Consider the following 13,671-nt stretch of genomic DNA (forward strand, 5'->3'; position numbering starts at 1 on the left):
TATCTTCATTTGTGAATTGACTCTTCGTGGTGTTTCCCATTTTTATTGTTATATTCCCCATTTTTTCCAAATAAAAATAGTTTTGTATTCTTGCAACATTTTTCTGCTACTCATTGTAGAAAAAAAGAATAACTAAAATTTTAAAAACAAGAATGTGATAATCACCTTTTACAAATTAATAGAATTTACCAAAATTCTATATTGGTAAAAATGGAATTATATTAAGGATGCCATTTTATGGCCAACTTTTAAAAAACAATTTTATTAAGAAATAATTCACATATACTATTCATCCATTCAAAGGGTATAATGCCATACTTTTTTAGTGTATTCAGAGTTGTGAACCACAGTCTAATGTTTAGACATTTTCATCACCCCAAAAAGAAATCCTGTACCTCTTAGCAATCACTCCCCATTTCTCTTCATATTCTTCAGGCCTTGGAAACTACCAGTCTATTTTCTCTATATATAAATTTGCCTGCCCTGGACCATTTAATAAGTGGTCTTTTGTGACTAGCTTCTTTTACTTAGCATAATATTTTTAAGGATCACCATGTTATAGCATATATCAGCATGTCATTTCTTTTTATTGCCAAATAATATTCTCTTGTATGGGCATACCACATTTTATGTATCCATTATTCGGGTGATGGACATTTGGTCTGTTCCCACTTGTTGGCTGTTAAGAATAATGTGGCTATGAGTGTCCATGTACAAGTTTTTGCGTGGACATATGTTTTCATTTCTCTTAGGTGTATCCCTAGGATTAGAATTGTTGGGTCATGTGGTAACTCTGTGCTTAACTTTATGCTGTAAGGTGGGTTCTCCTGTGGGTTGCCTTTTCATTTTCTTGATGGTATCATTAGCAGCACAAAAGTCTTTAATTTTGATGAAGTCCCATTTATTTATTTTTTCCTTTGTTACTTGTGCTTTTGGTGTCACATCTAAGAAACCATCACCTAACCCAAGGTCGTGAAATTACTCCTATGCTTTCTTCTAGGAGTTTTATAGTTTTATATATTAGTATTCTGTGGCTGCTGTGACAAATCAATACACACTTAATGGCTTCAAATAACACAACTGATTTTCTAACAGTTCTGTAGGTCAGGTGTCCAAAATGGTTTTCACTAGGCTAAAGTCAAGGTGTGGGCAAGGCTTCATTCTTGTGGAGGCTCCAGTGTAGAATCCCCATATTCTTGCCTTTGTCAGCTTCTGGAGGCTGCCCACATGCCTTGGCCCACGGCTCTCTTTCATCTTCAAAGCCCACATTGGCCCTTTGAGTTCTTCTCACATCAAATTACTCCAACTTCCTCTTCTGCCTCACTCTTCCACATTTAACGTATTTTGCTGTGTATAATGTGAACTTTTTTGCCCAAATTTGTGAGGGAAAAATAAGGATGCACATTATATATACATGGGTAGTACTAATTGCGTATCTACATAAATGTTTTTAATTCTTTATTTATGCTTATGAGTTAAAAGTGTAACTCTAGAAATCAATAACGATATCCGTATGTAAAATAAAACCTTGGAATACGATCATCTGTTTTGTGGAACTTACGACGAACTTGCTGCGACAAAGAGTTCTTGGCCTTCTATGATGCGTAAATACCATAAATTTGTTACCGATACATAAAAGTCTTGTACCTTGTATCTGTTCTTGTGTTTTGTAATTATTTGTTACGTAAAATTTCTTGTACCATAATATATTTTTTTAAAAATGCTAAAATTCCTTTATAATACAAAGAAACAAGTACCTAAATGTAAACAAATAAAAATTTGAATTAAAAAATTAAAACAAAAGATTTTTTTCCCTGGAATTTTGGGCCAAAAATGTGGGTGCACATTATACACAGCAAAATACAGTAAGAACACTTGTGATTACATTGGGCCCACTTGGATATTCCAAGATAATCTTTTAAAGGCATCCGATTAGCCACATTAATTCCTTTTACTGTCTTAAATCCCCTTTGCCATATAATGTAACATGGACATCTTTGGGGACTATTTTTCTGCCTGCCACAGTCTGTGATCCATTTCGAGTTAATTTTTATGTGTGGTGTGAGGTAGAGGTCCAACTTTATTCTTTTGCATGTGAATATCCAGTTATCCCAGCACTGTTTGTTGAAAAGACTCTCCTTCCATTTGTCTTAAAACAATATGACATCAAAATATACCCATATCAATAAATATGACATGGTCACTTTAAATGGTTGGACAGGATTTCACTTTTTGGATACACCATAGTATATTTAGCAACTCCTCTATGGTTGGACATTGCTTCCAGAATTAAAATTGTCATTATCTGATTTGTGGGGGGTTTTAAAAAAGTATATTTTAGAGACAAACCTTTTCCCATTATGTATGTTGTAAATTATCTTTGAAATTATTCACTTCTTTCCACCCTCCTGGTTTAAGCCCTTACCTCTGTGCATCTGGACTGGAGCCGTAATCTGCTAATTGGTCTCCCCATTTCCACTCTTCTCTGTCTCCAGTCCTTGTTCCATATGCAGAGTAGCCTTGGCAAAATGCAAATCTGGTCATGTGACTGCTGCCTCTGCCCGTAAAGAGATTCTCATTAGGAAAAGGACAAAACTCTTCATTGTGGATCCGCCCTTTGTCTTCAGCCTGACGGGAGGCTGTGCTTCCCGCTTGCTCACTCTCTCGTCCACACCTGCTTCCTCTCAGGTCCTCCTGAAAGCCATTACTGCCACCAGCCAGTCTCCCTAATGAAGGAAAGCGTCTTCTGTCGCCACATACCTTTCCTTTGTAGCCCATTTCACACTGCGGTTTTAAATTCACTTGTTGGGTTTCATTAGTGTTGCTTCGTGCACCAAACAGTAAACTCCATAGAGGCAGGAGCTGAGTCCGCTTTTGCTCATCATTGTCCATCCAGGATTCAACACGTGGTAGTGCTGATATTTTTACTAAGGAAACAAATGAAATACATTTTCTACGGTGTATTTGGCTTTTAATTTTGTTTATGGTATTTTTGATTTACAGACTCTTAAAAATATATGCAAATGTATGTATCTTTTATGATTTCTGTCTCTGTTATGTTGAAAGTCCTTCTCCACTCCAAAAATATAGAAATACTGACCTATTTTCTTTTATTACTTTTATACTTCTATGGTTTGCATTGACACCATTAACCTTCCCTGCATTTTATTTGGGGCATATAGTATAAATTAAGGAAATAACTTTATTTGCTTCCCAAGTGATTCACCGGATTCCCAACCTTTTTCCATCCTTTTTTTGCAGATTTGAAGTGACACACTGATTGCACACTAAATCCTTTTCCATGTTTGATTATATAAATAGTGCCTATCCTACACGGGTATTATTTGCCACTGTTTTAATTATTATAGCTTGATGCTATGTTTTAAAATCTGAGAGTCTCATTTCCTAAGAAAATAAGTTTTTATAAAAATAAGACTGGCAAGTTATAAGTTTGAATTGAGGGTGACTAGACAGAGAACTGTTCCTCAGAGCAGCAGTGCTCAAATTTAGAGCAAACTCACCTCTAGAGTTTCTGGGTCAGTAGATCTGGGAGGGGCCCAAGTGTCTGCATCTCTAACAAGTTCCCTGACGATGCCCGCATTGCCATCCAGGGAGCGCAGATTGAGAACCTCCACCTTAAAGGCTGGAAGTAAAGACTGTGGTCCGCCTGAGAACGGCCCTTATGCTTTCTCTGGATGGACTCCCCAGTGGGCCTGTCCCGTGCGCTTGCCATGAGCACCTCCTACCTGTGTCCCTGGCCCTGCTCCGGGCTCTGCGTCAAAGGCCAGCCAAGGAACACAGCCCTGCATTCAGGCTGCCAGGCTTCGGCCCCTTTTCAAGGAAGTGGTGAGTCCCTGTGCTGTAGTTCTCGTGGTTTTCCTCGTGTGCGAGGGGAACGGAGCACTGAGCTCCCCTTCGGCGCCCTCATTTCTACTTCTTTGGCTATTTAGTGGCTCATTGGTCCAAGCAAAGGGAGAGGTAATTACTAACACCTGCTTCTGCTGCTGGACCTACAGCCAACTTCTTGACAGACTTTTTCCACCCATTCTGCACAATGTAGCATATTTAAAGAAACAAACACAGTTTGAAGAGCTTAGCCCTACAATCTGTACCTCTGTGGAGGAGTCTGCCTCTTCTCCCCTCGCAAAGGGACAGCTTTCTTTATGGGAAATAAGATCATTTATCTGCTATGGGTTTACTCTTCTTTGTTATTAAGACAAAAGTACCTGATTATATCTTACGTGAAATATGTAGTCTTCGGAAAACACTTGTTTTCCTTATTTTTTGATACTCACCTTTCCCCCACTCATATATATTTTCCCTAAGTCACCCAAAAGTTAGGTTAAAAATGATTTGCATTTCCTTGAGGGAATTTCTCCTTTTCATGGTCCCCCTTTTGTGGTATCTGAGATGCACCATGAGAATCTCTCCCCCAGTCACAAGCAGACGAGAGTGTCTGTCGGACCCTCCTTGTATCCACTCCCGTATTCGGCGCACACTGAGTGGGGTTGTCTATGTGGGAAGCCCTGGGAACGCAGAAGCTGTATCTCCTGTCATCAAGGGCTTGCTCTCTATTGATGAAGGTTGATACATTCATTAACAATAACAATACAGTTTGATAAAGATTGCACTGGAGCTAATCAGAGGACGTGTGGGGACAAAGGCCAGGGCCACAGCCCTCGGCTTGGCAGGGAGCCTGGCAATGCACAACTCCCAGAAAAGGGGACCTTTAAATGAATCACTGGGGGAGGGGGATTCGTGTGTGTATTTAGGTCTATTATTAACTGTTACTATTACTGTTATTTCGTTTGTATTTACTTTTTGAATTGTCATATATTTAACAATTCAGTTAGTATGAAAAGGGTTATAGAAGTGCTCTGCAATAAAAATACAATGTGATGTCAAATTTGTATAGTAGCCACATTTTCAAAAAGTAAAACAAAAGAAGTGAAATTCCTAATAATTCTATATTTTATTTCACCACATACATAAAATTATCATTTCAACATCTAATCAGCATAAAAACTTATTGCTGAGATACTTTACATTTTTTTGGTACCACGTCTTCGAAGTGTTACAAAGTGTATTTTACTTTATAACTCACAGCAATTTGGAAGAGTCACACTTCAAGTGCTCAGTAGCCACGTGTGACTAAGTGACTATACAGCAATGTCACCCTGCCATTTCTGCCCTGAAGCTGCGGATTCCCCTCCCAAGAAGCAGCCATTGTCGCTAGCCTCTGTCTAGTGTGCTCTTCCACAGTTACCATGTACACAAGCAATTACACACATACGTGTGCAAACAGTAGGACACTGACCACACTGTTGTCCGTCCTACTTTTTCACTCAATGATAGGTCTTAGACATGTTTCCTATCATTACTTAGGAAGCAAGTGCAATTTTTTCTTTTGTTGTGTCATTCATTTATTTGTTTATTTTACTGTGGAGCATTCCTTTGTATGAATGTCACAAATTACTCATTCAGTCTTTCTCAGTGGGCATGTAGGTCATTTTCAATATTTGGTGCTTATAAACAATTTGAGCTGAGTTTCCAAAGAGACAAAGAGTAACAGGAGCTACCTCAGTGAGGTTGGAGAAGTGACATTCTAGAGAAAGGGGCTAGCACGAAGGAAGGCATGGGCACAAGGACAATGGCATTTGGGGATAATTTCTTGTGGCTGAAGATGTCTGGAGAGTGAAGTGTGTGTTAACAGAAGAGAGGGGCTTAGACTGGAGGGGCAGGAAGGGACCAGATTGCAAACAGCCTTGAAGTGTCACATGAAGGAGTTTGGACTTCATCCCTAATGGAGAGTCATCAAAAGATTTTTAAAAGCAGGGAAGAATAAATAAATGATTGAATTAATTAATAAATGGGGGAGGGACAAATCGTTCATACTGATGAATTCTGATTAATAGACGCAGAAGGCATGAGGGAAACAGAAAATCACCATTTAGGGCACGCAGTAAACATGGCTGCAGGCAAGATCTACGATGAATATTCAAATTAGTGGGCGAAACTTTGAGAAACAGGATATTTGCATAGCCTCAAAGTATCTCCCCCAAAATATGTATTAATTATTGTGATGATTGTAACATATGTCCAAATTGTCTTTGATATTCCCCTCCAGGAAGTGGAGCTTAATTGCGCTGGAGTTAATGACTCATTTCTAATGAGTAAGGTATGGAAAAGGAAAAATAATAACTGCAGGGGACCGACCTGGCAGACCCCACCTTAGCCAAATGATGAAGGGCAACATCACAGGAGTGCCAGGTTTACGTAGTGGACCCTGACAAATGTGACGAGAAGGGCAGTTCACCTCTAGGATGTCCTTCCCCCAAACCCGTAACCCCGCTCTAATCATGAGAAAACATCCCATAAATCCAAATTGGGGACATTCTACAAAATTCCTGACCAGTGCTCTTCAAGTGTCAAGGTCATGGAAAACAAAGAAAGGCTGAGCCGCTGTCACACACCAGAAGACACCAAGGAGCTGTGTTGACTAAATGCAATGTGGTTTCCTGGATCGGGTGCTGGAACAGACAAAGGACATTTGGAGAAAAACTGGGGAACTATGAAAAAAGTCTGCCTTTTAGTTAATACTGTTGTACCAATGGTAATACCTTAGTTTCCGTAGTTACCATAGCTACTTAGGATGTGAACATTAGGAGGAAGGGACTGAAAATATACCACGACACACTGTGCCTTCTGTACAACTACTCTATAACAGAAAATGATTTCAAAATAGATAGGTAAAAAAAAGAATCAGAGGAGTGACATGATGGATTCCCATGGTAGAACAATCCCAGTGGTTGTGGTGGGAGAGACGGGAAAGGGAAAGTCCTGCTACAGAAAGTCAGGAGGGGATGGTGGAGGCCCAGATGGGAGCCCGGATGAGAGCAGGGGCAGCGGGAATCGGACGCCGTGGGGAGAGCTCCAAGGAAACTCACTCAGACTTGGTGATGGTTTGGACAAGGAAGTGAGGGAGTAGGCCTCAAGAGAACACCCAGTTTCCAACCTCCAGGAATTAGAGGGGCAATGATGTGATTCACAGACATGGAGGAAACAGGAGGAAGAACAGATTTCAGGAAACATCAGTTCCATTTTAGACCTGTTCAGTTTGGCGTACATTTGAGAGATCCAAGTATCCACTAGGCAACTGGATATAAGGACCCGTGGGTCAGGAGGAAGGACTGGCTAGAGACTGCTGTGGAGTCATTGGCATTTAAAGGGTGGCTGAGGCCAGTGAAGTGACGAGATGGCCCAAGGAGAATGGCTGCAGCAGAGAGAGGGCCGAGAACACAGGCGTTCAGGGGCTAGGCTGAGTAGGTGGCAAGGAGACTAGAGCATGTGCAGAGAAGTGGTGACAGTGCAAGAGTAAGAGCTGAATGCTAGAGGCAGGCTGCCAGGGCCAGAATACCTGCATTGCCACCTACCCAGTGTGTGACATGGGGCAAGCCTAAGAAGGCGGTCGTCAGGATTACATGAGACACCATGTATAGAGGTCTTAGGATAATACTTGGCTCATAGTGCTCAAGAATGCTGGCTAATTGGAGGCAAAGGAAAACTAGAGAGTTGTCTGGAACCTAAGCATGGTTCATAACGAAGAGTGTGTGCTTCACACCCCTTTAGATGGCTGTTATCGAAAAAGTGGGAAATAGGAAGTGTGGGCAAGGAAGTGGAGAAACCGGAACTTTTGTGCGCTGATGGTGCTGCCACTATGGAAGACGGTTGGGTGATTCCTTGAAAAATTCAACAGAATTACCGCATGATCCAGCAATTCCACTCCTAGGTATACGAGGTCATTAATTTCTTAGTCATTAATTTCTCTGACAATTAAGTTCGCTAACTGGTTGCAGTGAGTTGCTAACCTTTTTTGATATCAGAGGGATTATTCATCATGAATTTGTACCAACTGGACACACAGTTAACCAAGTTCACTATTTGGAAGTGCTGAAAATGCTGCGTGAAAAAGTTAGACGAAAATGACCTGAACTTTGTGTCAATAATTCATGGCTCTTGCATCACGACAATGCACCAGCTCACACAGCACTGTCTGTGAGGGAGTTTTTATACAGTAAATAAATAACTGTATTGGAACACCCTCCCTACTGACCTGATCTGGCCCCCAATGACTTCTTTCTTTTTCCGAAGATAAAGGAAACATTGAAAGGAAGACATTTTGATGACATTCAGGACACCAATGGCCATACGATGACAGCTCTGATAGCCAGTCAGAAAAAGAGTTCCAAAATTGCTTTGAAGGGTGGACTAAGCACTGGTATTGGTGCATAGTTTCCCAAGGGGAGTACTTCGAAGGTGACCATAGTGATATTCAGCAGTGAGGTGTGTAGCACTTTTTCTAGGATGAGTTTGCGAACTTAACTGTCCGACCTATATACCCCAAAGAACTGAAGGCAGGGACTCACACAGCTACTTGGACACCCCCGTTCACAGCAGCGTTATCCACAATAGCTAAAAGTGGAGACAGTCCAAGTGTCCATCAACAGATGAATGGATAAACAAAGTGTGGTCTATCCATCAAGTGGAATATTATTCAACCTTCAAAAGGAATGAAGTTCTGACACATGCTACCACATGGATGAACCTTGAACATATGCTAACTGTAGTAAGCCCTGCATAAAAGGACAAATACTGTTTAATTCTACTTACACGAGGAACCTAGAATAGGCAGATTCATAGAGACAGAGTGTTGAATAGAAGTTATCAGGAGTTGGGGGGGAAGTTATTATTTAATGAACACAGAGTTTCTGTTTGGGATGATGAAAAAGTTCTGGAACTAAGGAGTGGTGATGCTTACACAATATTGGGAATATACTTAATGCCACTGAATTTTGTACTTAAGAATCATTAAAATGGTAAATTTTATGTTGTGTATATTTCCCCACAATGTGAAAAACAATGCTGGTTAATACTGCCGAGAACTCAAATAAGTTAAGACCTGAAAATGATCCTTTATATGTATTTCATGACATTGGGGACACTGGTGACATTTCCAGAGTCCTTATAATGGAGCAGGGGTAAAAAATGAGTTTGCGATGGGTTGAAAGGTGATTGGAAAGTGTCTAGACTGGCAAACTGTGGCCAAGTCTGGCAAGCTTCCTGTTTCTGTAAATAAAGTTTTATTGGAACACAGCCTGGCCCTTCATGTGTGTTTTGTCTGGGGCTGCTTTTGTGCTACTGCAGCAGAGTTGAGTAGTTGCCACAGAAACCATATGGTCTGCAAATCAAAAATATTTACTATCTTGCCCTGGACTAGACAAGACCCCTGGACTTTCAAGAACTTTGGCTTTCTTAGACAATGCCTGCATTTGTGATGAGGTTGCTGAGTAAATGACAGTGCTCCTTTGGTCATTAGATGCCTGACGATGACAATGATGATAAATCAGAAGGAGGAAGAAGAGGAGGCAGGGTGGGGCAGAGAAGAAAGTCCTTTCCTCCTTTCTCTAACTGCAGATACCTTCACTGGACCTTCTGACTCTTACAGAGCAGGAGAAAGGGATTATAAGAACCTCCCCCCAACCCCCCAAATAACTCCCCACTACTAAGCTGTCATGTGACTGGTGATAATAAACTTTCTGAGATGGCGACAAACTGCAGTGTGGTTTAAAGTTTCCTCATTAATGCAGGAAAATGCCCACAACCTGAGGCTTTTCAAGTGTTTATTAATTTACTCTCTGGGACTGGGTGCCGATATTTATTCAGATCAAAGAGAAAGCCGATGTCTTTGGCGCTTACTGTGTGTCAGGAACTATGCCAAGTTTTATGCGTCGTGACCTAATTGATAATCATCGTACCCATCGGATGGTCTTTCCACACTTCCCAGGTGGGGCGACGGGGGGCGTGCTGGGATGTAATGCTCACCCACAGACTCGCAGGGAGTTCGTAGCAGAACAGGGGCTTGCAGAGGTCTGCCAGATTCGAGGGCTCCGGCTGTTTCCACTGCCCGTGCAGCCATCCCTTCCTCCAGAATGGTTCTTTGTGCCCAATCAAGCACAGGCTAATATATGGTGGGTTTTCAACCTGTGTTAAACCATGAGCCCTGCTACCTGACAATAAGAGCTGGCCATGTAGGGTGTGTCTCAAGTGAACTGTAGGCTTTAGCAACACTTGCTCCCTGACCTGCTCCTGTGCTTCCTGTGCCCCCAAGCGCCAGCCTGCTTCACCTGACTCGACTCAGAGGTGTTTCTTTAAAACCATCCTGCTTTTCACTGTGTTCTGCCAGTACCGAGCTTCGCTTGTTCCCACCTTACTATCTCTTTTCACATCATCTGCTATAAATCCTCAAGCTCTTAGGTAGGCACAATGACCCAGGGAGGCAGCAAGAGGGGGATGGGTGGCTTGCTCAGTTCCCATTCATTCACGCCCACATGATCAATGCATAAATAAATACACAGCACCCTCCCTTGTGACTTTCATCCTTCAAGGCTGCCCTTGATTAAGCGGCCTTTGCCTGCCTAGATTTCTGTAGCCATCAAATCAGAACTGAAGAGGAACTCAGAGGTCATCCACTCAACCCTTGATTGTATCAGTGAGAAAACCAGCTGATGCCCAGAGAGGGTTGGCAGTTTTTCCAAGCACACACAGCTTGGTGGCAGCAGATCCTGGACTAGGAAGGCCCTGGGTCTCCCAGCTCCCAGCCTGGAGCTCACTCTGCTGAAGCTCACGGCCTCCCGCCTGCCTCAGTTGATGAAGCAGGGGTCATCCCCCTGCATGTGGAGTGCTTACCTTGGAGGCTTTTCATGAATGAGACCAGATGCAGAACTCCACATTGATCATTTCTGCCCCTCCCCTTTCTGCTTTCTGTTAAAGGCAGCCCCCCAGCTCCCAGCTGGCTCCTGTCCCCTCCCCCAGCCGGGAGAAGTTATTACATGAAGAGATCAGCTTACCAGTTTTCTCCAGAGCAGAGGCTGAGCTCGGAGCTCCGGGTAGTACAGTGAGGGAGAGCAGAGGGAACAGCGCGGTGCCTAGCGGAGCTCCAGGGCTGGAATCCCGAGACACAAGTGCATCTGCTAGCTGTTAGCACTTGGCAGACGGAGTGCTCCGCTAGGGTAGTTCTGACTTTGGGTAATAATGTTTGTCAGCTACCTGATATTAACACTGCTCCACGTTCAAACAGCAGTGTTAGCAAGACCTGTGGGAGAGGTAAGCCAAATAAAATATCTTGTCAGAAGTTGTATTTTTGTCAGCATTATATTTCCTCTTCTATCTATCAAGAGGGATCAGGGAATGGGCTTTTATGGTGTGCAAAGAGTCATACTTTATGTTGCTGTTTTAGGCTTGCCTGGCCATTTCTTAGAGACAGACTTCTTTTCTTCTTGAAGAACCCTGTAATTTGTAAAATCTCATTCCGAGGCTGTCTGTACAGTTGCCACCCTGGGGAGTTGGCATGGCCTTGATGACAGGTGCCTGGAGGTGCACATTTCTCCTTCTGCCACTGCAGGATAAAGAAAATGTGCATGTCAGATTCCAGCAGGCACTGTTACCTTCTGGGAATTTTTCTCCAGTGTTGCAGAGAGAATATGCATGGTAGAGGAACTGCTTCTCTTTTCTGCTTTTTTGCATCACATTTTTCTCGTTTGTTTGCTTTCATGTGCTTGGAAAACTCTGTGCTTAACGTTCTATCACAGGTTTGAAGAAGGATAGTGACCCATATCAGGGCTACGAGTGTATCCAGATCTATCATAGAAGGAGGCATGTGAGAGGCCCATGAGAATGGTTTATTCTTATTGGTTTAGCTTATATGCTAGCTGGATACAGTTCTGAACATCATAGATGCCTGCAGGCGCCAGTTTTTGATGAAGGCAAAGACATTGGAAGGGATGATTATATGGGCCGGAGAGGGAAGAACTTAAGTTCTTCTGGAGAGGGAAGAACCTTGCCTGCACCAAACTTACCTCATCCACTCCTTGTACTCCTTCTGCTGATGAAAAGTCACAGATGCCTGAGTAATGAAAAGAGAGCCTTTTTCCTGAATCCATCTTCCTCTTTGAAAAGCCAAGTGAGGAGTGTATCTCCTAAAAAGGCCACGGGGCCACTTCACAGCTTTATCTTTTGTTAGCATTGTCAGGATGGACGCAAGCCTAATGTAATTGCTTTCCCTTCTATGAGAGGTGGCCGGAGTGTGCTCCCAAAGCCAGGCCACAAGGCTGGCTGTGGTGTCAGCAGGTTTGTTACTCTGTTCAAAATAGACATGTGTCTCGGAGGCATGCAGAAACGGGTCACTTGTTTCGGGCTTTTAGCCTGTTTGTTACTCATGTCCTCTGCTCTGCAGATATTTTGTGGGCCTGTGGGGGGGCCCGAAGTCTTGAATGGGAGCTGGAGGAGCTGAATGGGTTAGTGATGCTGAAAGCTGAAAGCAAACCATTGCCCTCTAGTTGTAGTTGAAGTTCGCAGCTTCCCTGTTGATTTTTTACTGTGCAGAGTAAATGACAAATGGGCCGGCCTAACTCAGCCTGGAGCACTTAAGCATGTGAGAGGAGACCTCATATGGAAAATATTTCTATCACCGCTGCATGTGCATATGGTCTAGGGAGACCCTCGTCCAGAGCAAATCACGGCGTTGCAGCAGCCCCTCAGTGGCCTGCCAATTACTCTTATTAACAGCAGGACCGAGGGCAGGCTTCAGTTACCTGCACACAGCTGGCTCCTGGGGAAGGCCGCTCTGGAATGTGTGTGCCTCCAGCCTTGTGTCACATGCAGAGGCGAGAGCGGCTCTGTTTCACTTTACAATCAGCAAAGCAGATGAAAAATGAAAGGGAATTACACAGGCTCACCCAAATCTTGATGCTGTTCAGACAACACTCAGCACTTGGGAGAGAAAAGCAGAACTTCTGTATTTTCAGTTAAAGTCCGTGTGTGCCTAACAGCCCGAAAACCCAACCAGAGGTGACGAGATGCCTGCTCCTCTGCTCCTTTGTTCTATTCTGCTGTGCTAAATAAAGACCCGCATTTGCCTTTCTCTCTTTTCTTCCTTGTCGCCTTCCTTTTTTCTGTGTGTGTTTGTGTGTGCCTGTGAGTGTGTTTGTGCGCGCGCGCGCACGACTGCAAAGCTTTCACTCCATGACCACTGCGCGCCTAGGAAATTGTGCAATGAGTGGGTTGGGAATGAAATGATGGAGGAACATGAGCATGAGCAGCTCCCACTCCCTCCTTAAAAAGAATGTAGTTTATATGGAGCTTTGAAGAATGTGGCATTTATTTATAAGAGGCTCTTTTTTTATAGCCGTGTTACTTACGAAACTCACCCATAAACATGTGGCATCGTCCCCAAGTCACCAAGGTTTCCTTTTCCTCTGCCAGCCGGTTTTCTTGCAGGTTTTAATTATCTTCCCTTTGGATGTTCATAAAAACACATGAGAAAAAGGAAGAAAGGAGAAGAAAGCGTCATAGGCCTAGTGGTGCTTAGCTGGCCGTGTTCTCGGCGTGCAGCTGGAAGCCACGCAGCCAACTCAGTCCGTTTTCTAGGGTGTGAGGTCCTTCCAGATGAACAGGGGCTGGCAGGTGGTGGGAGGAGGGGTTGGAACTCAAAGCCATCGTCACTGGGTGTCCTGTTGCTGGCACCGTTGGCACCCGTGACTGACATGCAAGAGCACAACTACCTGATATGGTGTCCGCGCATGGGTTTGAGGACAAACCCAGAGAAAGACTATG

The 13,671-nt window shown here is 43.2% G+C and overlaps 1 protein-coding gene across 2 annotated transcripts in view; it reads left to right on the forward strand.

Annotated features, from left to right (window-relative positions):
* Positions 1 to 13,671, forward strand: part of THSD4 (thrombospondin type 1 domain containing 4) — a 585,321-nt gene that overhangs the window by 364,822 nt on the left and 206,828 nt on the right. Inside the window, exon 1 of one of the 2 annotated variants that reach the window (XM_033109295.1) lies at positions 10,929 to 11,163. The exons of the other annotated variant lie outside the window; for it this stretch is intronic. Coding sequence (XP_032965186.1) covers positions 11,092 to 11,163 — 72 coding nt within the window. The 5' untranslated portion in view covers positions 10,929 to 11,091. Of the gene's footprint in view, positions 1 to 10,928; positions 11,164 to 13,671 lie in introns of those variants that run through there. 2 annotated transcript variants of the gene reach the window in all.

Source organism: Rhinolophus ferrumequinum, chromosome 6 (genome assembly GCF_004115265.2).
Source record: "Rhinolophus ferrumequinum isolate MPI-CBG mRhiFer1 chromosome 6, mRhiFer1_v1.p, whole genome shotgun sequence".
Lineage (NCBI taxonomy): Eukaryota > Metazoa > Chordata > Mammalia > Chiroptera > Rhinolophidae > Rhinolophus > Rhinolophus ferrumequinum.